Source organism: Phytophthora cinnamomi, assembly GCF_018691715.1.
Source record: "Phytophthora cinnamomi strain GKB4 chromosome Unknown Contig7, whole genome shotgun sequence".
NCBI lineage: Eukaryota > Oomycota > Peronosporomycetes > Peronosporales > Peronosporaceae > Phytophthora > Phytophthora cinnamomi.
In genome coordinates, this window is record NW_027150940.1 from 596,551 (window position 1) to 622,023 (window position 25,473).

Consider the following 25,473-nt stretch of genomic DNA (forward strand, 5'->3'; position numbering starts at 1 on the left):
TATGAAAGATGTTGATTGGCGGAACCGGACCAAAGCGAACCCAAGGAAAAACTTGTGGCAAGATGATTGGCGGAATTTGCCAACGCGAACCCCAAGACGAAACTCAGCACCGATCTTTTGTCAACTTCAACTTCGCGCCAACGCCATGCGTTGGCGTGGTTGACCCTAATGTACATGTTACACTATTAAATAAATTGATGATATGTGAAGTTAGAAAAAAGGAACTGAGTGTCCTCTGTTTGAATCGGTATTATTGAATTCGTAAAGACTGATTTCTACGACGAGGAATCCAAGTATTATTTCGCCTTGCGACAGCCCAGCAATAGGAAGGTCCCAAAATTGGCTGGAAGCGAATTTGATGCAGAACGCACCCAAGACACCGACCAGCATACCGACGGGGTTTCTGCTCAATGTGAATGCTGGAACAAGTCACTTCGGTAACGATATCATAGTCTACTGAACCTCATAGGGCATATGTGTATCGCCGTCTCCTCCATTTCAATTGTTCAGTATGAATATATTCCGCTTCGTTTTCATTAAACATAGGTCGTTCAGTAAATCTTCTCTATTGCGATATTACAATATTCAATTAGGTGTACGAGCCGCGGCTTCTGTAGATGTAGCTCAGTGCGTGATCGGTTTGGTGGTATTGCCAACCGTGAATGTGCGAGCCTCTGAGTAAGCGTTTCCTGCTTGGGTAACTATTACCCCAGCTGGTTCCGATCGCAATGTCGACGGCGGGTCAAGGAAGGAAAGATGTATGCGTGTTTTGGTTGCTGTAACTGTATAGCTCACCCCGAGAAAGGATTGGTGAGTTGACCAACCAACGACTACCGTAGTTTGTATGACCTTCTGAGTATGCGATTTTTTCTGGGGTGACATTGACCGAATATTGCCGCTGGTCGTTCCGACCAACAGCGGGCCGCTGGTCATTCCGACCAACAGCGGGCCGCTGGGTGAAAGGTGCCTATGTCGCGACTGCCGTAGATGTAGCTCAGTGTGAGATCGGTTTGGTGGTATTGCCAACCGTGAATGTGCGAGCCTCTGAGTAAGCGTTTCCTGCTTGGGTACCTATTACCCCAGCTGGTTCCGATCGCAATGTCGACGGCGGGTCAAGGAAGGAAAGATGTATGCGTGTTTTGGTTGCTGTAACTGTATAGCTTACCCCGAGAAAGGATTGGTGAGTTGACCAACCAACGACTACCGTAGTTTGTATGACCTTCTGAGTATGCGATTTTTTCTGGGGTGACATTGACCGAATATTGCCGCTGGTCGTTCCGACCAACAGCGGGCCGCTGGTCATTCCGACCAACAGCGGGCCGCTGGGTGAAAGGGGTGCCTATGTCGCGACTGCCGTAGATGTAGCTCAGTGTGAGATCGGTTTGGTGGTATTGCCAACCGTGAATGTGCGAGCCTCTGAGTAAGCGTTTCCTGCTTGGGTACCTATTACCCCAGCTGGTTCCGATCGCAATGTCGACGGCGGGTCAAGGAAGGAAAGATGTATGCGTGTTTTGGTTGCTGTAACTGTATAGCTTACCCCGAGAAAGGATTGGTGAGTTGACCAACCAACGACTACCGTAGTTTGTATGACCTTCTGAGTATGCTATTTTTTCTGGGGTGACATTGACCGAATATTGCCGCTGGTCGTTCCGACCAACAGCGGGCCGCTGGGTGAAAGGGGTGCCTATGTCGCGACTGCCGTAGATGTAGCTCAGTGTGAGATCGGTTTGGTGGTATTGCCAACCGTAAATGTGCGAGCCTCTGAGTAAGCGTTTCCTGCTTGGGTACCTATTACCCCAGCTGGTTCCGATCGCAATGTCGACGGCGGGTCAAGGAAGGAAAGATGTATGCGTGTTTTGGTTGCTGTAACTGTATAGCTCACCCCGAGAAAGGATTGGTGAGTTGACCAACCAACGACTACCGTAGTTTGTATGACCTTCTGAGTATGCGATTTTTTCTGGGATGACATTGACCGAATATTGCCGCTGGTCGTTCCGACCAACAGCAGGCCGCTGGGTGAAAGGGTGCCTATGTCGCGACTGCCGTAGATGTAGCTCAGTGTGAGATCGGTTTGGTGGTATTGCCAACCGTGAATGTGCGAGCCTCTGAGTAAGCGTTTCCTGCTTGGGTAACTATTACCCCAGCTGGTTCCGATCGCAATGTCGACGGCGGATCGCGGAAGGAAGCAGTTGTGGTTACTGTAGACGTTCGGCACGCTGTGATTTAACAAAACACTATACTTTCAGGCCATTTATATATTTAATTGTATGAAATGAGTTAGGAAATCTAGGGTGAAATTACTACCGGAAGTATAACAATTAGCGTACCGGTCCTATCTATACTAGCGCACGCAGTAAAGCTGTGACGTGAAGTTGAAGTTGACAAAAGATCGGTGCTGAGTTTCGTCTTGGGGTTCGCGTTGGCAAATTCCGCCAATCATCTTGCCACAAGTTTTTCCTTGGGTTCGCTTTGGTCCGGTTCCGCCAATCAACATCTTTCATATTTGAATGAAAGACTGTGATTGACGGAACCACGCGCGCCAGATCTAAACGGGCACTCGATGGCCCTGATGCTCTGTGGCGCGAAAAGATCTCCAATTGCTGATCGACTCTCAGTTTCCAATTTACCTCGGCCTGCACACATTGTCCAAGAGACCGCTGCAACGAACGCTCTTCACCGTGCGGCTTCACCCACAACTCCACAACGTCCGTGTCGCCTCCAAGCTGTACCAAGCATGGTGCCCGTATGCTGCCGCGTCGACTCCATACGGCTGATGCGGCACGCCTGCATCATGCGCTCGTACGACTTCGCCACTCCCACGCTGTCGGTCCGCGTATGCTGATCCCGTACATCATTTGCCGACTATTCAAGCGCCCCTTGGCGACGTCATACTCGACGCCGAGGTCGCTGTACTGGACAGCTCCGTGCTCGAAGCTGTGTACCGTGACCCGGATGTCGGACCAACGGCGAATCTACCAACACTACTCCGGATTGATCGCTCTGTCGTGCCGTACTGCACGACGCCGAGCGTTATCTTCTTAGGCGATTCCACACTCAGCAACGAGCGCCGTGCCCCAGATTCCGTCGTTTGTGGTGCCTTTTGCTGGATACATCTACGTGGACAGCCCCGTACTCGATGGTGAGTGCCCGGATGACGGATCCGCGATGGCGTTGTAAGCACCACACTTGAGTTGCTAACGTTGCGATGCTCTACACCAAGTCTACGCAAGTTGGATGGCGACATGCTAGACTCCGAGCGACGTGCCGGTTCCTGAAACTCACAATGCTGGTTCTTACGCCCACCCGCACATTGGATCTTATCCACCACAACACACTGACGACTGGGTTGGACGGCGCCGCGTGACAACGAGTGCCATAACCCAGGGAAGGAACGCCACACCGGACCGACCGCGCTGCCGCGCTACATGACACCGCGCGTGGACCAAGCGCTATTGAGCGGCCATGTTTACCCAGTGCCGGACGCCGTTTCTCGCGCTGCGATGGCTTTCATCCCACCCACGTCTGATCGCGTTCGCTGCCATTATCCAACGGTTGGACTTCGGGGATAAGGGTACGCCGTCGGGTTTCCGACTCGGTTGGTGCCTTCGCTGGATGAGATGCGTCACATGCGGTCTTTGTAGCGGTTGGACAAGCGCTGGGAGTCGTTTTCACACTTGAGGCGTGTGATCATCTGAAGACGTTCCTCACCGGGTTCGGGGGCTGATGGAGAGTTGCTCGACTTCAAGCTTGTCCATACAACACTTGCTCCCCGATAGCGACGTCAAGGCGCCGAAAAGAGGTGCTGGTGGCAAGACGTGACGCCATGTAAGTCGTTCCGAGGTGAAGGCGAAGCCGGTCGCCTTGCACGCCAGCTCGATTTTGAGCCTTTAGGCAATCACGTAAATAAACGTACTCATAGTTGAATTCATGTAACGAGCCATATTCAGTTCCGTGGGGTGGAGTGGGTTTCTTTCCATGAACCATCTTCATGAACCCATGAAGATCTTTGGAAGCCCTCAGCCCACCACACGAAGGCTGACATACAAAATACGAGATATTTAGTCCTCCCCAGACTGTTCATGATCGGAGCGACCGCAGGAGCCGCTCATTCCGCAATTTACCCCGTCGACATCAGATCAACAACAAGAGAGACATACTCCACCTGAGTTCTGAGATCAACCATGGACGACCGAGTGGACAAGATTCGCGTTAGTCACTCCAGCGTGGTTGTGTAGATATATCTAGATTTCTGATGGGCAATGTCGCAGTTACCTTTTAGAGCAGGCGCCTCAGCATCCAATGGACGGCGAATCTACGTAAACTCAACACTCTCGGTAGCGCTTTTCTACTATTGCAGTCCAACCAAAGTGAACTTCGACTCGTTGCTCCCTGTGTTTGTGCCGGCCAAAGATCGAGTATAGCCGAATCCGTACAATTGAATGGGTTGTAAACGCTTGTAGACTAACAGAATGTGTCTGTTGTAGGTTTTCGAAACAGCGTTCGGGTTCACTGAAGACATTGACGACTTTATCGACATGTTACCGGTGAAAGAGATGCACTCTGTCTATAAAGCAGTCTGCTCAGGAAACGAGAAGCGCTTGCATGACTGCTTGTGGATGATGCACTGGCTTCAATTATCCATGGATATTTCAGGGGTAAGAGTTTTAGTATGCATCGCACTTTCAGAAACAAGAACGCTCACAAAGCCCTTTCGTGTTACAGATAACTCGCCAAATGATTCGTGACCGTCTCGAATTTCTCAAAGATTTTCTTGTGCGCAAAGGAAAGTTTCTTGATGCGCATATTGAGCGTGGAATCAAGATGGCGCTAAACCCTTCGAATGACGAGAACGTTACGTCAAAGTACCGGTTTCAAGGCCTTATTTATGAGAACAAGTTCAATGGCATACAACACCTATGGACGGCGATGAACGAAGTGGACATCATCGCGGATCAGTGGCGGTTGGAATTGACTTGGGGGCCGTGTTCATGCACAAAGTGCACGTATTATCGCACACCTGCATGGCAGCAAGAGCAACCGTCGGAACTGGCGTACGAAGCTCTAACGCTCAACCAAGTTTACAAACTGGTAAGCCGTTGGTAATGGCGCTGAAATACATGTTGATACGGTTGTGCTGTGATATTTATTGTTTTTTTCATCTCTAAGATGGATAAGAGCATCTCCACCACCGCGGGAGCAAAGCGTTTGTGGAAGCCACCGTAGCGTTCCGGAAATTGGTCAGTGTGCCCCTGGCAGCGTATTCTCAAACAAAAATGACAACTCCACGTTGCAGGCGCCGTACAGAGCTACCACGTGAGAGTGATTCAGTCAAAACCAGCCATCCGTCTCATGTTTGAAGATTGTCTCGCCTCAACTCGAAACGTTTTTGCCGTCTCGACTTGAAGCACCCGCTTGATCACCAGTGATGAGTCGAGCCAGGTCCCTCGATGCGCCGACGCGAAGGCGCCACGGCCTAGAACTGTATCGCTGGTTCGCAACTCTACTTCATGAGGATGTAATAACCGCACAGGTAGAATCAGTGGCGTCCTTGTAGGACCTGAAATGGTATATTCGACTCCGGACACCGCACCTTCAATCATCGGGATCTCTTCATCTGCGTACTTACTCGAATAGCGCCGCCGCTCGAACTCGAGAGCTGCACAAAATCCCTACACTTGCCTCACCCAACTGTCCACATCGAACTGGTCACTGCCTTTCTCTTCCAGCTCTTTCAAAGTTGCAGCAGTATCCGGTACTGCTGCGCACAACGCTTTGTTCTTGATGTCTGCGTAGTATTCGCCACGGTGGCATTGATCTTATTGGCACGATGGCGACCTTCTACTTGAGAGCACAGCGGCGTTGAAGCACGCCTTGTCCAGCATGGATCTGTATAATACGATGGCGACCCTGCTGAGTCTGGACACCGTCAAGATCAGGGCGGCGTTTGCCAACGCACCCAGCTCGTACTACGCATACATCCGCTCCATCTACGAGCGCAGCCTTGAGCATGTGCTCATCGAGACGTCCCTCACCGTCTTCGTCATCTACACCACGTTTGGCAAGCGCGACAAGCCCAAGGGCACAGCCGTCAAGCTCTCTGAGCGCGAGATCGACGCCCTGTGCGACCTGTGGACGCCTGAGACCATCATCCCGCCCAGCGCCATGGTGGGCGATGTTGAAGTTAGGCTCGTCTTTGGAAATAAATGTGACTCATACTATTGCATATATGAAGAATGATAGTTCCAATTGGCAGGCAACATGCTAAATCGTGGGTGCCTGGCAATTCTTCACTAAGTTTTTGAGAATAGTATACTAGAACCCAATGAGCCTAAGTTCTCCTAAGCTTATTAAGCTTACCTTTTCTTTTTACCGCCTTCCTCTATAAGTCATTTTCCAAGCGCTAAAGACTGCTGTATCCGTGTTTAACAGGCTCTTAATAAAGCCAAGCGTTGAGGGGACTGGATATCACAACCGTATTTCCCCGAGACAGTATCTTTTGCTCTGTATGCATTTACGCGAAGTCACACTGCAATGCATTTCCGTCTTATTGACACGTTGAACGGGCTATGATGCCTTTACATAAAGTTCATTCTGACATTTGTGAACCCGTGGCTGTTCCTAGTATCATATATCTGGTCGTCCCCGAGCATAAGAAATGTTATCGCCTGATGAATGTTAACTCCCATGCAATTGTCTACAGTTCCGACGTGTTTTTTTTAATGAAGACAGTTTCCCATCGTTAGGTCAGAACGATATTCATTCATCAACACAAGTATACAACTAATGTCCTCAACAAGTTCAAACACCTTGTCACATACCCAACTGCGACACCATCAGACCGCAGCGCTAAACTGACGAAAGCCATAGGGCCTACCACTCAAGAAGAGAGGGAGGCGATGAAAGAAGTTCCCTACCAAGACGTCGTTGGTCGTATCATGTACCTGATGGTTGGCATTCGCCCCAATCTGGCATTTTATATATGCGCGAGTTAGCCAATTCTTGTCCAATCCTGGAAAGGAATACTGGAAGGCAGCGGTAAGAGGTCTTAAAGCCTTTCGGGTACAACAGATCAAGGTCTACTACTCGGTGGGCCACTATCTGCTGATGCCAACAACTTTGCTGATCATCTGACAGCTTACAAGACTCAGACTATGCTAATTGTCCTGACACGAGAAGGTCGATTGGCGGATACGCTACGATGAGCGGAACAAGTCCAGTGTCATGGCTGTCGAGAAAGCACCACACCGCAGTGCTCTCGACTACAGAAGCTGAGTACATTGCTTTATGTCATTGCATGCAAGAAATTATTTTCTTTTACCAAATCACTTGACAAGAATCAGTTCAGAACGTTAAGAAATAAGCTAGGAATGAGATCCATTAATTCGCTAACAAATAGATAGGTCAACACACTAACACAAGTGAATTCACCATTTCACAACAATTATTTTATGAGTCACAGGACAGCTTGAGGTTTCCCCTAACAATAGGTTTACTCGTAGCGTCTTATAAGGTTTTACCCTCATTTAGGTTTCTCTGGCACACTCACCGAATATACAACAATAAATAGTGAACATGAGTGACAGAGTCAATGAAGCAAATTTATTATCTGCTTAAGCCTGAATGACAACCTTGCGCACGAACATCACCGCGTCAATCCACCCGCCATAACGTCCCAAGGTCTTCTTGGCATCGCCATCGTGCACGGTTAGCTTCCGTCCGCTTACGTGAAGAGCAAATGCATGCCCGACGCCCATAGTACTTTGAGCTCCAACGACGTAGACCCCATTCTTGAGCTTGAGACGCCGGATTGCTGCAGCACCTCGGTGCCCGGACTGCTGGTAATTGAACTTGAAGTCGGGAACCGATAGGGGTGAACCGGCACGTTGTAGCTGGTTGAGGAAGGCGCACGTCTGTTTCCAGCTGATGCCACGCGAAATGTCCACGCCGCGAGCCGCAGCACCCTCCTGGAAACGCTCAACTTCTTCACTTGGCACTGCCGACGGAGAACCCTCAAGGACGGCAGCCTTCGCCAAAGCTTCAAACATGCACGTGCCATTGATGTTGGCGCCCAGCACAGCTTCGTGATGCGTTCGTGCCCAGACGAGAAAGTCGCCCTCACGCCCGGCATCAACCCACTCGTCCACGATGGCCATGGCGTCACCAAAGCCATCCTCACGAAGCTTGGTGGCAGGTTCATCCGTTTCGGGGCGCTGTCCTCCCACACGAGTCTTCCACACCACGGTGTACTTGATATCGGCGCCTGTTCCGACACGGTCGCGGAGGTAGGCAACCTTCCACTTCCTCGCCATGGCCCTGGCCATACTTGCCTCGGCATAGCCTGCTCGCACTGCCAGCTGCCGCTTCGGAGGCCTGCCACCCACGGATATCTTTGCTGTCTGCTTCGTGCGAGCCATTTTTGCAGAGAGCTACCAAAACTCTTAGTCAAAAACAACTAGGACACGAATCAAAAGCAAGAAGTAAGCAAAAACAGTATATTTTCTGCTTAAGCTCTGGGTGGCAAGTTGCTAAATGAGCCAGTAACGATCAAATGCGGACCGCACCGTGCGGCCCGAACCAATCCCTTGCAGATCACAGAAAGTATCCCGTCTGGATACCCATGAATTGACGGGACATCCACTCCAAAAACTAATGACTCTAAGAACTAATAGAATTTTTGCAAACGGCCTTATTTGAGAATTTGCCGAGTCGTACACACTTGTCCCGATCGGCAAACCGACCAGCTGACCCCCCTCACGAGGAGAGCTCAAATCCGGTCTCGGATTAGCCGTAGGCCCTCTGGAAGCGCCAGAAAACGCAAAAAACAAGTTTCGGCCTGGCGGTTTTGTCGATTTACAAAATCTGACTGAGCGATTTTGCAAGGGATGTGCATGCAAATTATGACCAATAAGAATGATCCCTGACGACGAGCCAGAGATGCTGTTAGGCTCGTCTTTGGACATAACTGCGACTCGTAATATTGCATACATGAAGAATGATAATTCCCAGCGACATGAAATGTGCTAAATGGTTGGTGCTGGCAATTCTTCACTAAGTTTTTGAGAACGGTATACTAGAACCCAATGAACGTCAGTGCTCTACCTCCTTCCTCTACAAGTCCAATTCCCACGCGGCGTCTACAGTCGATGAAGTTCCCGCCCTCGCACGTGAACGAGGACTCGTTCTGCGACGGCTGCGGCATGGACTCCATCGTGGAGAACATGTACTCGTGCTCCAAGTGCGTCAACTACCACCTGTGCGAGACCTGCTACCAGCTGGGCATTCATGGCTTCGAGGAGTCCAAGCTGCTGCTCGAGGTGCGCGAGGACTTCGCGCTGCACAATGTCATGGACGTGTCCAAGAACAAGGTGCCCGAGGAGGTCTTCACGGTGCTGCTCAAGACGGTGTGCCGCGGCGAGGTGGACTAGTTCAACTTCCTGGCCAAGTGGATCACGGCCGTCGTGCTATTCCAGCCCATCAATACGCTCGAGGTGCGCGGCATCGAGATCCCGCACCTGGACGCCGAGACACGCGGCACGCACGTGCAGCTGCTGACCCCCGTGCTGGCTGACCGCACGGACCTGGAGGTGTGCGTGGAGTGGTTCTGCCCCGTACGTCCGAAGTTTTTTATTTCGTGCTTCTCGTATTGTTCTCAGAATCTTGTGACTGATTTGTTGTGCGGTTGCCGGTGTATTGACGATGAACTAGGACGCCGACAACATGGACATGCCCGGTGTGCAGCGCCGGATGGAGACCATCCGTATCTGGGTGGCCACTGACAAGGATCAGAAGTCCCCCTTCGCCATGAAGGAGGGTCTCAAGGACGAGGACACCGAGTCGGACATGTCCCCGACGAGCTCCAGCGGAGACGTCATTGGCTCTCCTGGCCCGGCCAGCCCTGCGTCAGAATCGCCGTGCGTGACACCCCCGCCGTCCCTCTCGGGGGTTCGCCGCAAATCCACGGGAGCGACGTCAATGACTTCCGAGTCGTCCTCGCAGGTCTCTCCCCCGCGCCTTGATGCGCTGGCGCTCACCGACAAGGTCGCTGAATACACGTACGAGGTCGACGACACGCACGAGATCCTCGAGTAGGACATCGCGCAGATGATGGGGACCACCGACTCGATCACCTTCCCGGGCACGGAGGCCACTTCGTCCTCTGGCGGCGTTTGCCAAACGTGGCGACCACATTGTCATGGATGAGGGCTGTAACGACTCGGTCCTGGTGGACGCCATCCTGGCCCGCTCCACAGTGATTTACCACAAGCACAACGACATGGAGGACCTGGAGCACGTGTTGAAGCGCGTGCGCGACGAGGACAAGCGCAAGAACCGCGGTTCGGACTGCCAGCGCCGTGACGGGGGGGGGCTTCTAAACTGTGTACTGTAGGGTTACTAAAAATGCGGTAAGTGCGGCACATGTAGAGAAATAACTCCAACTCGACAAAGAATACTTTTTCAGATTCACTCCATAACAACTGCAGGGAAAGTTCTCCGCTACAAATGTATAAGATTAGAATATGCTATTCTCAATACTGAATATATATTACTCCGGCCGGGGTACTGAGTATTAGATGAAATGCCCCAGTGCAATTCAGTTGTACTGTAGCAGATGCTTTGAGCTGTGGCATTTACCCGACAGCAACGACAACCAGGGACATATGTTCGGTAAAGACTCCTTTCCATAGCAAGCTGTACTCTTCCGCGCAGTCTATAAAGTCCTATTTCCCGCTTTCACTTCCAATTTGGTGGACCATCGGCTTAGTAGCCATGGTCCCGTCCCGAAACCGAGCCCGACGCACCCAAGAAGAGCTCGACAATCAAGCCCGTGAACGCTAGAAGCAGCTTTTTGTCCAAGAGGAAGCTCCAATAGAGTTTGAACAACTGTGGAACACTCTGGAGGACCCCATTCCTGCAACGCTTCATCGCTTGGGCTGCATACAAACAAAACAATCGCAGACCAGGTTAGAATGAGAAGGTATTTGCACATGCGCATCAATGCTTAAGAGCTTGCTCGTCGTGGTGGACATCTTGGACAATTCGTGACACGACGGGCACTTGACCGCCGACGCGCCATTCTTCACGATCAGGTGCAGTGGCCGCAGCTCGTCGATACCAGACAGGGACTGGTCGACTCGCTCCCGACTCAACAGAGCGCACCGACGGCGTTGATGGCCTCTTCTTCTCGCCACAACATGCTGGCATCACTGACTGACTCGTCTTCTTCACCGCAGCCAGCTGCAGATAGCGGGGGTACACAATCTCCGCGCGACTCAATCAGCTCAATCGCGTTGCTACAGTTCACACAAACGAAGTCTGGCTCCCCCGCAGAGATCCCTTTCGAGCCATCGCTGAAGCTGTTGTCCTCCACGACGGATGGAATCGTGTCAATTGCCTCCGAGGAGGAAGTATCGGACGCAACAGCGACCGACTTCTGGCAGTATGGGCACAGCATCACGCACAAATTGGCGTTGGGGTCGATTGTGTCAGCCACCACAGGACATTTTCCAACCGCCGGGCGAGCGTCGGCAGCAGCAGCCTGCTTGACAGTGACTGCAGTACCGAGTACGGGTCGTCATGATTTTGTTTGCCTTTTGGCACCCCCTCGAGGCGACGGTCGATACTACTGCCGTAGGATAGTAACTGCGCAGTACGCCGACTAGATTCCTGAGTCTGAATACACCTTGCACGCTTTTCATTGAAGGTTCACCATCCCATCTGTTTGTTACAAATCTAAATCGACCTACCAGAGTCCATGCGACCTTGGGTACCCCGTAATTGAATTTAGGTTCTAATACTCCAAATATCGTGCGTAGAGCACAGTGTTAAACGAGCTCCAGATATGATTGTCTCACGCTGCCACTACCATTGTCGAACACTACTGCCCGGATCGAGGGACCAGCCCAGCCTGCCGAAGTGACGGGCTGCTCTAGTTGGGATGCCCTCGCCTTCACATTCTTGGCGAGTGGGATCGTCGACCGCTTGCTTGACATTGTATAAAAGCCGTTGTGACAGGAATAGCGGCAGCGTGCGACTGGTCCGGTGCATTGGTGGCTGAAAACTAAAAAGCTCTCACCTCTGCCATTCGTTCGATACCGACAGTTCCACCGGGTTTATATTTTGTGCTACTTTTATTTTCTGATCCAATTTTTAAAACATGGCTAGATTTCTATTTTGTGAAGGGTTTGTAATCGGTGAAAATCCGTTATATCTAATACACGTATTCATGGATCAGTATCCGTATCATTGTATTGCCTCCGCGGATTAATATCAGCCGATGTACTCAGCCTTAGCGTGGATCCAGGATCGGGATTATATTACTGATCAAATGCCAGATGCTCCGAACCGCTGAAAAAAATTTGCTGCGATTCAGTATGGTATTCCGAAGCAAGGTAGCTGCACGTGAGACAAATGGCCGCCTACGGTACGCGTGCCGCAGGTGTTGGACTGCAAAGGATACGCACGGCGAGCAATGGGGAAGCAGATCTCTGCGTACATTACGCAGAGATCCGTTTACGCAGAGATCCGTTTCCTCATTCCTCGCCGCGACGTCCTCATAAAATCAGCGTATGGGTGCCAACACGAGCATGCCATATGACAATCCATTTGATGGTCGTTGTGCAGACAGCTGCAGTACGAGAAACGGATCAAACTTCCGCTGTCAAAGCTGAACCATGTATTTTAATACATGCTCCGTATGTATTGATTAAATGATGAAGACGCTTCCGCTGTAGAAAACAATGTGTAAGACGGTGCAGGTGTCGGATGATTGTACAGAATCCCAAATCGTCAGAGCTAGGGTGCTGATGCTTCAAGCGTTCGAGTCGTGCAAACGTGCCAATTGTGGCCGCGACAATCGCTCCCCGTGATTCCTGCTTTTACAATATGGTATGTCACCCGACTGAAATACCAAATTTATACCACACTGCTAAATTGCCAGGGAGATGGTAACGAAACTATGCTCAGATGATCGAGAATGAAGTCTTATCACTCAGTTCGTATAATACGTTGGGATACTCTCGTTGTAGCTCGGTTTGTCACTGCAGCTTGACTCCTCAGGGCACTGTAGACAAAAAGGCGCTGTACATTATTGCTCCAGTCACTTTGGACAAGTGAACTACAAGGACAAGGAATACCCGTGTAAGAACTCAAAATAAACCGTCTTGCCGCGGAATGTATTACAATCAGCGATGCGGACAAATTGTCCCATCCTAAAGTTAATCCATACAGTTTGCCATATCGAAATTTGGAGAGTTTCATTGACCTCCCTTCATGTTACGCGCACCTCTACTTTCACATCCCCTGCCATATCTGCTGATTCAAATTTTACAACCTCAATAAAATACTGTCTTCTCTGATGCCATCAATAATCCCTAGCTAATCAGATCGTGTACCTATGCGCATAATGGTTTTAGCGCTCTCTCGGTGGCGCACGGCGTGGTTCATGGATAGGCGATCCAAACACCAAGGGTATGGCTAGAACTGGTTTTCCAGGAGCATGCAGACTCCTCACTTCCCATTTTCCTGTTCACGAACCAAGTCAACTCAAGCAACCATGCGCATTTTTGCCCTCCCCCTCGTGGTTATAGCCAGCCTTGTCGCAAGTGCAGCCGCCTCGTGCACCGGTCCCCACGCTCGTATTCAGCCTCCCATGGGTGCCATTGTCGTCGACCCCACGGGAACCTACAGCGGCAGCTTCCGTAACGTTTCAGAAGCCGTGGGCAACGTGCCCAACACGACCGACGAGCACACGATCTTCCTGTATCCGGGCGTCTACCACGAGCAAGTCTTAATCTCGAAGCTGAACGGACCTCTGGTGCTGCAAGGTTTCACGTGCAACACGACGTCGTATGCTGCAAATGAGGTGACCATTACCCACGCGAAGGCCCAGCGGGACATTCCTCCTGAAATTACGAGTGGACGTAACGACCTGACCAGTACGCTGCGCCTAAAAACCAACAACGTGAAGGTGTACAACCTCAACGTCGCCAACACGGCTGGCCGCTTCGAGAAGGATGGCCAGGCGGTTGCCACCATCGTCGAAGGCAACAACTACGGCTTCTACGCCTGCAACTTTACTTCGAACCAGGACACGGTGTATGCGAACAAGGGCCGAGAGCTCTTCGCTCGCTCGTACATCAGCGGTGACGTCGACTTCATCTTTGGTACCAAGGCGGAGGCGTGGTTTGAGTCGTGCGATATTGAGCCTGTTGGTCCAGGCTGCATCACGGCTAACGGCCGCGTCAATGAATCCAGCCCGTCGTTCTACGTATTCAACAACGCACGCGTGTTCGGCTCCAGTGGCAACGGAACGGCTTACCTAGGCCGGCCGTGGCGTCCTTACTCGCGCGTTGTTTGGCAGAACAGCGAGCTCAGCGACGTGGTCCATCCGGAAGGCTGGCAGCAGTGGAATAAGGACAACAACACGGCCAACGTGTATTACAAGGAGTATAACAACAGAGGTCCTGGTGCGGCTACCGAAAAGCGCGTCTCCTTCAGTGGGCAACTGGATGCTGCTGTAGCGATCACGCAAATTCTTGGCAACAACTACTCGAGCGAGTGGTGGGTTGACACCACCTTCTTGTAAGCGGCATGCGCGGATTACTGGGCAGGAAACACCGGGAAACACCCAAATCCATTCTTTCTTTTGATAGTTAGTATTGTGATCAACATAGATGTTTTTAATGCGGACAGCTCATCAAGCATGTTGGCCGCTCGGATATTGCTCGTTTTCAATGGATGTGGCATCATCAAATCGTGGTCCCTCAGAAAGACTAGGGGGGCGTGAGCATTGTGGTCGATTTGTATTCCCATTCAACGACAGTAGGCATAACTCAACGTTAACTCGTTGTCTTAGCAGCTATTCTATCTTAAATCGACGAGTTAGCCTCCTAACACAATGATGGGCTTATCGCCATAATTTGCTAAAACAACGAATTACGTCGTTGATTAGACAGAAAGCATGCAAGACACAATACCTGTACATATTGGCGCCCCATTCTGTAATAACTTATGTTCGTACTATTACTGCAATTATTTTGAGTGCAATGCACCTTTCAGGAGCCCTGGGATAATTTTACACATGGAAGATGTGACTTTCAAAATGCGATAAGTAAATTTAAGGGTAATAGAGGTCTTTTGCACTCGACAACGCCCTAAAATCACCTAAATTGTACGTATTACACACATTTCACAACCTCAGCACCAATATCAGTTGACTATCACTTGGGGTCTTCACCTAAGCCTTGGAACCTCGAACCTCGAAAAAAATAGTGACATTTTCCAGGTTCGAGGTGAAATCACCTTCACGTAAGCCCGATTTTGCCCTGGAACCGCGAAAAACCGCTCAAAACGTTCGCAGAAAACCCCACTTCAGTGACCTAGTTAGAGCGACCTATTTTGGTCCCTAATATAAGCGCTTGCCGCACTATGTGGCCCACACACCAAGATCCCCCTATCTTCAAGGGAAGAAGTGTCGTTGGAGAAGGAGTATCAGCATGACGAGGTGGAGCAGCACAGCGAGGAGACTGAGCCCGTGCCGATAGAAGATAGGAAGCGAAACTGGCGGGAGGAGGCGATGCTGGCTCTTGTGCGCGCGTGTCCAAAGGGTTACGTGACAACGCCGAGAAGACCACCATATATAACGCATCTACAGCGCGTACATGGTGGCCGTCCTATCAACCAACCGAACCGAAAATAAGATGGTGGGTCTTCAATGTTACGCGATGCTTCTCTGTGAGGCGGATAAATCAAAAGTGCATTGGTTTAGAGATTCTGTTTGCCTCCTTTCTGGTTCATGTATACGCATACGACGTCGTCCTTTAAGGTCCACTGGCCAACGCCCGCTGGCCACGCCTCCACTGTCACCGCGTCCAGGACAGTGGGGCAGGCTTGCGTGCAGCTTGTACCAGTATCACGCCGCCGATTTCCACACCTCACCCACAAACAGCACGCGAGCAGCTTTGCTACCCGGTACTCGCTAGGCAACACATGCCACACGTGCGTATTCGGGCTAGAGCCTTAGTGAGCAGATCGGCAGGCATTTCACCCGTCGGCAAATATTGCACTGCAATCGATCCCTCTTGAAGCAAGCTCTTGGCGGCCTTGAACTTGACGTCCACGGTCCTATGGGTCTCCGATAACCCGTGTCTCTTCAATCGGGCGATGGCGGGCTGACTGGCCATGCACAGCGTCAACGGTGTGTTCCGGTGCATGACCTCGTCGACGATCAATCGCACCATCATTGCCACTTCGATGGCGACATCTGCGGCGATGTACTCAGCAGCTGTGCTTGACTTCGCGACGACAGTCAGCTTCTTGCTGCCCCAAGCGACTGGACACCCGAAAAGGAACACGACGTGTCCGGAGAACGACTTCCTGTCCACGCGGTTGTTAGCCCAGTCAGCATCGGACGCCACCGTGATATCGTCGCCGCTTGGTTCAAATCGTAGCTGCATCGATTTGGTTCCGTGTAGGTAGCGGAACAAAAACTTCACCGCAGCCCAAGCCGCTTTCCTTGGTGAAGCGCAGTGCCTTGACAACTGACTCACTGCGAAACTGGTGTCCGGTCGGCTCACGCGAGCCAGATACAGAAGCGCACCGACAGCTTGACGGTACGGCTGGCGCTGCATGAAGGTGGTCTCTTCCGGACTTCGAACTTGATCTTCCAAGTCCAAACGCGTGTTCGGCACCATGGGTGTACTGGCTGGTCGCGTCTCGTCAACTGCAAAGCGGTGCAGCATTTCCTGCACGTACGCCGCTTGCGAGAGCAGCTGGACGGACTTCGATGGTCTCTCCACTCGCATGCCGAGGAACTGGTCGGGCTCGCCGAGGTCCTTTACGTGGTACCTGCGACTGAGCGCAGCAATAAGACGGAGCACTTGCTCCTCTTCTTTGTGTGCGATGAGGAGGTCGTCTACATACAAGCACACTAGCAGAAGTGAGTCATTCACATAAGCAAAGTACAGACACGGGTCTGCGCGTGTCGGCGAGAGCCCATACTCCCTGAGGAAACCATCAATTTCCTTGTGCCATTGTCGACCTGCTTGACGAAGTCCATACAGCGCTTTGCGTAGCCGCCAAACCAATCCAGTATGCTCTACGTCTGAAAATCCCGGCACGGGACGCATGTAGATTTCTTCGACGAGATCGGCCTTCTCATAGGCCGATGACACGTCGCCCTTGCGCACGTGCAGCTCGAGCCTCGCCACTATAGCCAAAAAGATGCGAATCGTGACGAGTGCAGCTACTGGAGCATAGGTGTCCAGGAAATGCAGGAGGAACTCTTGTTTGTCACCCCTGGCGCATAGTCTCGCCTTGAATCGAGCACTATCCCCGTCGGATCCCAACTTTAACCGAAACTGGAACATATGATCGAGGATCTTGGCATCAGGCGGGGGATCAACCCATTCAAAGGTCCCGTTTTCAAAGAGGGCCGCGATTTCCTCCCTTATGGCCTGTTCCCAGCGGGGCCATTGAGAGGATCTCTTGGCCTCAGCCAAATTCATCGGCTCCCGAATGACTTCGGCGAGCACCGAGAACGCATGTGCCTGATCCTCGTTTCGTTGCGCAATACGCTTGGAGCGTCGAGCGGCTGTCAGCTGCGATGGAGCTGGGGCAGCAGTGACCTCAGCACTAGAATCTACTGCATAGGAGTCATCTTCATCAGTTGCGTCACCGAGGTCTTCATCCTCATCGACTGGGTTGAGTTCGTGTACCATTCGGCCAAGCACACGTACGTCTCGAGATTCGATAACACTGCGGTTGGGGCCTGGAATGTGAACTTGGAAGCCCTTTATTGAATCGTTGCAGCCGACGAAAGCTCCCAGCTCTCCACGAGCGTCAGTGAAACGGAGGTTTTTGCGTCTGATCTCCGGTGGAATGCGTGCCACTACGGCCTGCCCGAAGATGGGTATCTTACTCAGGTCAGGTTTCCGGCCAAATATCCGTTCGTGCGGAGTGACACTGCTTCCAGCCTTTGGTATGCGATTGCGAATGAAGGCTGCATGCTTCAAGGCATCTTCCAACAACCAGTGGTGAAGACCCGAGTCCGCTAACATGGCGGACGCCATCTCAGTGAGCGTACGAATAGCTCTCTCCGCAACTCCGTTCTGGAACGATGAATATCTCGTCGTGTGCTCATGAAGTATTCCCGCTTATTGGATCAGCTTGCGGACGTCCTTATTCAAGAACTCGGCCCCTCCATCAGTCCGCAGCACATTTATGGAGGAGGCCTGCACCTCGGCGTGGCGCACGATTAGAGCAAGGAACTGCTTGATAGCTTGGGCAGCTTCAGACTTGCGCTTCAGACCGTAAGCGCTCACATAGTCTCTCCACACGACCACCATAATGTACCGCTTTCCATTTCGAGATTTCGACACAGGGCCACTACGATTGGCGTGACACACTCCGTCAGCAACTTCATCACTACTAAACTTGCGAGAGGGAGCAGGCACTTTGGTCGACTTCATCAGAGCTCAAATTGTGCAGATGTGAGGTTTGGTTCCTCGAGCCACCTTTAGTCCCTTTACTGCTCCACTGGACACCATCTACTGCAAAGTACCGTAGTTCATGTGTCCGAGTCGTCTATGCCAGCTCTCCAAGTCCCCTCCGAGCACTGCAGCGGAGGTGGCGCTTGGCGGAGCGTACCCAGCGTCTTCCTCGGTGATCACCGAGTACACCCCATTTAGTAGGCGGGCCACGCAACCAACTCGACGGCGATTACCGTTGTACACCGTGCCGCTGGACTCGGAAAATTCAACGCCGTGACCAGTTTTTACAAGCGTGGACACCGCCAGCAGTGTGCTCTCGAATCCAGGCACATAGTAAACGTTATCCACAACAAAGTCTCGTCGAATGGGGTTGCCACGGCCATCGTCCACCATGGCGTGAACGTTCAGTCTTCCTTTGGCCTTGGCCACTACCGTTCTTCCATCCGCGACCTTTACCGCCAGCGTTTGGTGGCTGTTGGTGATGGTCAAGGCGTCCAGTCGGCCCGTCACGTGGTGGGATGCGCCCGAATCCAATAGTATAGGGCTCCACCTGACGCCAACACTTCACTCGCTCCCACTGGATTCGTTCACAAAGGACTGGGCTGCGGCTTGGTTTGCTTCGGCCTTCTTTTCCTTGGCTTCAGCATCGCCGGATAGGTATCGGCGATGGTAGGCAGCGGTGTGTCCGGCTTGGCCGCACACGTAGCAGGTGAACGAGGCCTTCTCGCTTCCAACGTTGGTTGCTGTCTTCGTCTTCTTCTTCTTCTTGCGCTCGACAACAGCTGCTTTGGCTTCAGCGGCGCGTTTCTTCGGGTTCTTTTTGTCCTTTGCCGGCGTCTGGTGCAGCTTCTTGCTTGCGGGTTTCGTAAACTTGCTCTTTGCCGTGGGTGCTGTATGAGGCGCAGCCTTCGCCTTCTTGCGTTCCGGGAGGCGTCCGTCCGTCTCCGCCTTACGGTGACTGCGACCTTCAACTGTTCTTCAGGCTTTTCTTCTTCCAAGCTGATATTCGTCTCTAGGAAGTCAGTGAATTTGGGATATGTGTTGCGCACAAACGCAACGAGGGCGTGGCGCGCATTCGCGGGAACAGCCTTTCCACCCTCCAATGCATCTGCCATCTGACGGAGCCGGTCCGCATACTCGCGGTACGTCTCGTTCCAGCCCTTCCGCTCCTTATTGATGCGTTCGGCGATTCCACTCCGAGCAATACAGGCCTGAATTCGTAGGTCAGCGCATTCGCTCCGTCCGAGTAAAACGCCGCAGGGTTGGCGGCACGCCAGTCGCGATACCAACGACGCACCATACCCGTGAGGTCCATCTGCTCGTCGAGATCCTCACAGAACTCACGAGCCTTGGCGTCGAAGCTTCCAGACGCTACAGTGCCATCAAATCGTTCGACCTTGATATTACGTAGGTCAACCTTGTCAGAACGCTTTCCGGGTTCGGCGGCGGGGTTTGTACCGGCCTCGCCGTCTGATTCGGCGTCACCGTTCGGTTCTTGTTCGGGCTGTGGCTGCGAGCGTTGATTTCCGCCGTCACTGCGGTTCGCTCCGAATGCAGCAGCCAAAGCGGTGAGCGCAGGGCCCGCGCTAACAATCTGGGCCATGATTGCGGGGTCGAGCGCTGCGGCGATCGCTGGGGCTTCATCTTGCACAGCGGGCTGCGCAGCGACTTGTGGCGCATTGGCGGGCTGCGCGGCAGGCTGCGCAGGGTTAGCTTGCGCTGCGGGCGGTATTGGGTTGGCTTGCAACGCATCGTTCGCGGCCGCTGCCGCTCTTCCACGAGTGCTCATTACCATGAGCGAGTACGGCTGTTAACCTGTTACGCGATGCTTCTCTGTGAGGCGGATAAATCAAAAGTGCATTGGTTTAGAGATTCTGTTTGCCTCCTTTCTGGTTCATGTATACGCATACGACGTCGTCCTTCAAGGTCCACTGGTCAATGCCCGCTGGCCACGCCTCCACTGTCACCGCGTCCAGGACAGTGGGGTAGGCTTGCGTGCAGCTTGTACTAGTATCATCCGCCGATTTCCACATTCAAGAGATGCACCGGTTTGTCTGCGTCGTCAACGCAGCTCGGATTCGAGGGAGCTCCGGTCGACCTGATGGGTTTGAACAGCCAAAAAAGGAGATGCGATCACTCAGGTATTGCTAGGATCTACCGGTCCTCACGCTCCGCGTACGCTTCAATCGTGTGTATCCCCATGTCGAAAGCATTGTGCAGCAGCTTTATCGAGTAGCTTTATCAAGTGACAGGTCGTACCTTCTAAACTCGATGCACATAGCGCTGACTATTAGTTCGAGGTTCCAGGACAGAAGTGCGTGAAACCACCTCTAAAAACAATCTTTGGAACTTTTTTCCAGGTTCGAAGTTCCAAGGCTAAGGTGAAGAGGGCCTGGCGACTACACGATTGCAGGAATGCTCGAGGGTAATGCCTCTCCGCAACGAGGCTCTGCTCTGGCGTGGTCCCTCGAGACGAAATAGGTTTCGCGTTGTGGACGCACTCACGAGATGATACTCCGCTCTGGGGAGGGATACATAGTGGAGACGCTCGCGTGGAGGCTCAACATGCAAAAAAAATAATCCGATGGCACTGGTCAACACGTCCACACTCTGGCGAGGAAGGTTTGGATTCGCTTAAACCCTGCAACCTAGACGATCTCATTGCCTACCACTGTGATTGGTGCGAGCGGCGCGTTTAAACGTGTTTTTAGGGTGATTGGTGGTGACGGTGCGCGAATACTACATCTTCATCATCGCCTTGGGCCCCTTGGCACCGCAGCACACTTGAAACCTCCTTTGTGTTCTGGTACGCCTTACTTCCATTACCTCCGTCGCACCACTCGGACTAAAGTTAACTTTGTGACGTGGTGCAGTTTGAAGACACTAGAACACGGCAGATTGGGAGCTGGAACTCCCACCAAGAACATCGTGTATTGCTTGTTCCTGAGAGTGCTAGTTGAGAACTGACTCTAATCCACCCGCCTTCACCTGCCATTGCTACCAGTCCAGGAAAGCCAGGCAACCAATCCCAACACTACAGGATCCAGCAAAAGAGCCTAGTTAACCTTTTGTCTCCTACCCGTACGCGCGGCCTCCGATACCGTAATAATCGGGCCCAGTGCGACACAGTTTCCCAGTCATAATCAAATGCAGCAAAAAACCTCGTAAGGTTTTTCAAAGCGTTCGCTCGGATGACATCCGTCCCGCACGGTTGGTTGCGGTACCTCCCTCGCGCCATCGCAGTCGCACAAGAAAATGAAGAAGAGGCCGAAGAACAATAACAAGCCGAAGCTGAAGGTGCGGTCTCTCGGAAGTCATGCTCGATACTCGTTTCTTGATATTTTGCTGATGATGATCGTGTACAGGGTGCTGAGGCCTCTAAAACGGCTTCTGTTGTGAATGTTGCTATGCGGCTGGGCGTCCACCGGTCATCTGTGTACCGGTGGAGAAAACACGATGCTGCGCTAGCTGCTGGTAAAAAGACTGGTAGCAAGTTCTACGTGCGTACGAGTAGCCATGAAGCTCTTCGCGTGCGAAATCCCGTTTTAGAGAAAAGGTGCGTAAAACGTTTGTTTGTTCGATTATCTTCGGTTAAAAATTAACTCTCGTGTTTTAGACTTCTAGATTATGTAGCCGAGATGAGAAAGAATCGCAAACTTTGCGTAACCACGAAGTGCCTCATTCTAATGATGGCTAAATTTGATCCAGATTATGTTCGAGTGCGCAAATACGCTGCGCTGCGATCGTGGACTGCGCGCTTCCTCAAGCGAAACCGACTTGTGGTGCGCCGAATTACCCACAAAGACAGCAGGACGAGAAGTGAAATGCAGGTCAGTTTTCATGAAGAAATTAATCTGGTTTTGAACACTAAAGTTTTGTCTTTTTTTAGGAATTTGCTGATTCCATTCCTAATTCCGTGAATGTGGCAGTTAAAATGGATGATGTTCTATCGTTTCACACATCCTACAATGCAAAATACTCGGGTCTTTTCAACATGGACCAAACGGCTCTCTTCATGGATAACCCCGGCAAGTTGACTATCGATTATCCCGGGACAAGAAATGTGGACATAATACAAGGTAGTGTGGAAAATGGAGGGCGTTGCAGCATATTGTTATGCGCGTCGGCAACCGGCGAAAAGCTGCCACCGTTTGTGGTTTTTGCTGGCGTACCTGGTTGCCGCGTTGCAGATGAAGTGACGGCTTCATCGTCTGGCAGCGCTGCTGTGGAGCACACCGTGTAGCAGAAGGCGTGGTGCGACCATGCCATTATGAAGGAGTGGATCGCTTAAGTTTGATATCGCTGCTCTTTTTATTTCTGGCTTTTTATTAACATTGTGTTTAGATTTGGTGTCCTAGTGCCGATGGCTGCCGGATGCTGCTACTCGACACTCTCAAGGTTCACAAAATGACAAGCATCCGGCAGATCCTCGAGGATGACTGCGCCACCCAAGTTCAGTATATTCCTCCGGGAGTTACTGGACTGTGTCAGCCAATGGACGTAAGCGTGATGGCCTCTTTCAAGAAGAAAATTCAGTGAGTATTTCTATGGATAATTTATTTTAATTTTAACTGACGCTGTAATGGTACTGCAGGGATCTCTATCTGAAATACCACATTGATCATCCGTTCCCTGCTAACGCTGCAGAAAGACGTGCCATACTCTCTTTTCTCGTAGCCAAAGCATGGGATCTCATAAAGGTTAAGACAATCGTGAAGGGCTTTCGAATGGCGAAGCTCTTGCCAATTGGCCCCGCGATGATCATGGTGTGTTTCGGACATTTCTACAACCACTGCCAGAGATGACCATCACAGACGAGGAGGAAGATAACGATCAATAGACGCTAAACGCAAGTTTTTTTAAAGTCTTTTTTCTTAATATTTTTTAGGAGGGGAGGGGGTGTCACCCATACGTCTGCCGGTGTCGTACTCAAACTGTTTGTCGCACTGGACCCGATTATTACGGTAGTTCAATAGGAAAATTTGTATAAAATTACATATGGATAGCAGAAACGCTACGCGGATACGAAATCCGAGATTTGACGATCTTAGCCTACGTTTTCGAGGTATTCTGAGGAAAACTTTGTTAGCAATTTTTTGTGCGATCCTTGCTCATTTCCAGTATCTCTAAGTTGTGTCTAGCTCACTATGTGATCATCTTTCCACTGTGCTAAGCTGTTTCTCCGTTGCATCTCTAGTTCTCTCAAAACAAAAATTTGGTGATTTTTATCGATTTGTCCAACTTCCGACAGCAATGTTGGGCTGATGCGTAACTCGAATCGATCCAAGGAAAAAAATGAGTACTCTTCAGGTTTTCCTCTTTCTCCTCATCTATTTTTTTGTCTATTCGAGCTCTGTAGCGCTCAAACTTTGTTCTCAAGGTTGAGCCTACCCGTACGCGCTGGAGACTCACTATCCTACCCCTGGAGACAAAAGGTTGAGCTTTGCTCAGGATACAGGTGTTCCTACCCTCATCACTCGCAGTACTCCAAGAGTATTCCTCTTGGAGTACTGAAATAGCGTTTTCTGCCCAGCAAACAAAAAAACTAGTACTAATAGAGAATACCGCACTGTACGGTAGTAGTATTTCTAAATCGGGTAGTAGTATTATCGTCGGGTACTATTTTAGCAGGTACTAAACGCTACAGCAGATGGTAACAGACGGTTCTGCTGAGAGGCCCGCGTGCGCAGCGTGAGGAATTTTCATAATACAGTAGAAAACTACTGTTTTGTTTCCCGGTGAGTGCGGACAAGTGCAGTACTGACCCAGTAGTTACTAAGTTCGTTCATCAAAGCAAATGTATTTAGCCGTCACCCTAGTGCTTCGCCTATTTGGAAGCGCCCTAGCTCTCTGGATTTTAATCCAGAGTTGTTGGGGCGATCCCAAAAACACTCCCAATTTTGAAATGATAGCACCCCAACAGATTTATATCTGCATTAAACCGTTGCAATCATTTCACACCAAACTGAATGTTGCTTGTAACTCAATACACATCCAACACAATGATGGTCACGAAACACACTCACAAGAGCAACAACCAGAAATACCTACAATATTGCATACTATAATGTTACATATTAACGTTACTTAGCTCACAGTCCTGTCGTATGGAAGTTAGTTTGGTGCAACGACAGCACGCGGAGCTAACGGGTGCATGGTTTCTCTCCCACCCAACGGGAACTAGCTCACTTTCGTTTTTGCGGCATAAAACACACAGGACAAGACCTACTCTCACCGCTGTGGCTGATGCTTCAACGCATTCGAGAGCTTCGCGCGCAGGAGGACCATGCTCTTGACTGCACGGCTGTTGAACTTCGTGTTCTAGCGACAAAACCCGTCGAGGGAAATCATACTCCAGTTCGAGCTACGATGCGTCTTTACGGCAAAACGATGTTTGTGGGTGAAGTGTACCTGACAGTGTGTGATAATTGCTCACGCGCTGAGTTTGACGAGTCAAACAACGAGCTCGAAAGCTTGACGCATGGCGACCAGCAAAGCCTGGTCTTTCGCGTCTTAAAACGTGGACCGTCAACCAAAGCGGTGTTCACACTATCCACAAGTATGTCGAAAGCATGAAATTACCATACTGGCTATTTGCAGCTTGAGGCCTCAGAGCGAAGCGGAGGTCTACAATTACTTTAATCATCACATAAATTTTAAATATAAAATTTGAAAAACTGACTTGCAAATCCAGAGCGTCTCAAAAGAGCTCTCAACCTTGTTATCAGGTTAAATATAGAGCGATTCTCGACAATGCAATTCTGCACCGCCAGTGTAAGTGAGTTGGTGAAACTGCAACGTTATCTCATGCGAGGGGAGTAGGTCCCAACTCAACTCTTGATTTTCGTGGTCCATGAAGGAAGTGTAATGTTTTATGATAAAATATTTGACTTGATCCGAAGGCAATTTCCCCAAAGTAAACAAAGGCCAACGATAGGAAATAAATCAGAGGAGAAAGGTTTATGATCCCGTTGTTGGTGTAGGA

At 51.0% G+C, this 25,473-nt stretch overlaps 4 protein-coding genes across 4 annotated transcripts; 1 reads left to right on the forward strand and 3 right to left on the reverse strand.

Moving 5' to 3' along the window:
- Positions 1–9,143: 9,143 nt before the first annotated feature.
- Positions 9,144–14,584, forward strand: IUM83_11050 (pectin methylesterase; the record flags this gene model as incomplete). The annotated part of the gene is made up of 4 exons (XM_067935589.1): positions 9,144–9,401; positions 9,471–9,608; positions 9,706–9,730; positions 13,587–14,584. 4 exons carry the CDS (start codon positions 9,144–9,146, stop codon positions 14,582–14,584), a joined length of 1,419 nt encoding a protein of 472 aa, XP_067798764.1.
- Positions 14,585–14,880: 296 nt separating this feature from the next.
- Positions 14,881–17,717, reverse strand: IUM83_11051 (Retrovirus-related Pol polyprotein from transposon TNT 1-94; the record flags this gene model as incomplete). The annotated part of the gene is made up of 2 exons (XM_067935590.1): positions 14,881–14,921; positions 16,598–17,717. 2 exons carry the CDS (start codon positions 17,715–17,717, stop codon positions 14,881–14,883), a joined length of 1,161 nt encoding a protein of 386 aa, XP_067798844.1.
- Positions 17,718–18,152: 435 nt separating this feature from the next.
- On the reverse strand, positions 18,153–18,881 carry IUM83_11052 (Retrovirus-related Pol Polyprotein from transposon TNT 1-94; the record flags this gene model as incomplete). Its single annotated transcript, XM_067935591.1, has 2 exons — positions 18,153–18,384; positions 18,646–18,881. The coding sequence occupies 2 exons, from the start codon at positions 18,879–18,881 to the stop codon at positions 18,153–18,155; spliced, it is 468 nt and encodes a 155-aa protein (XP_067798854.1).
- A 171-nt stretch (positions 18,882–19,052) lies between these two features.
- IUM83_11053 (Zea mays Retrotransposon Opie-2) lies at positions 19,053–20,283 on the reverse strand (the record flags this gene model as incomplete). The annotated part of the gene is made up of 3 exons (XM_067935592.1): positions 19,053–19,446; positions 19,542–19,699; positions 19,786–20,283. The coding sequence occupies 3 exons, from the start codon at positions 20,281–20,283 to the stop codon at positions 19,053–19,055; spliced, it is 1,050 nt and encodes a 349-aa protein (XP_067798768.1).
- Between the last annotated feature and the right edge of the window lie 5,190 nt (positions 20,284–25,473).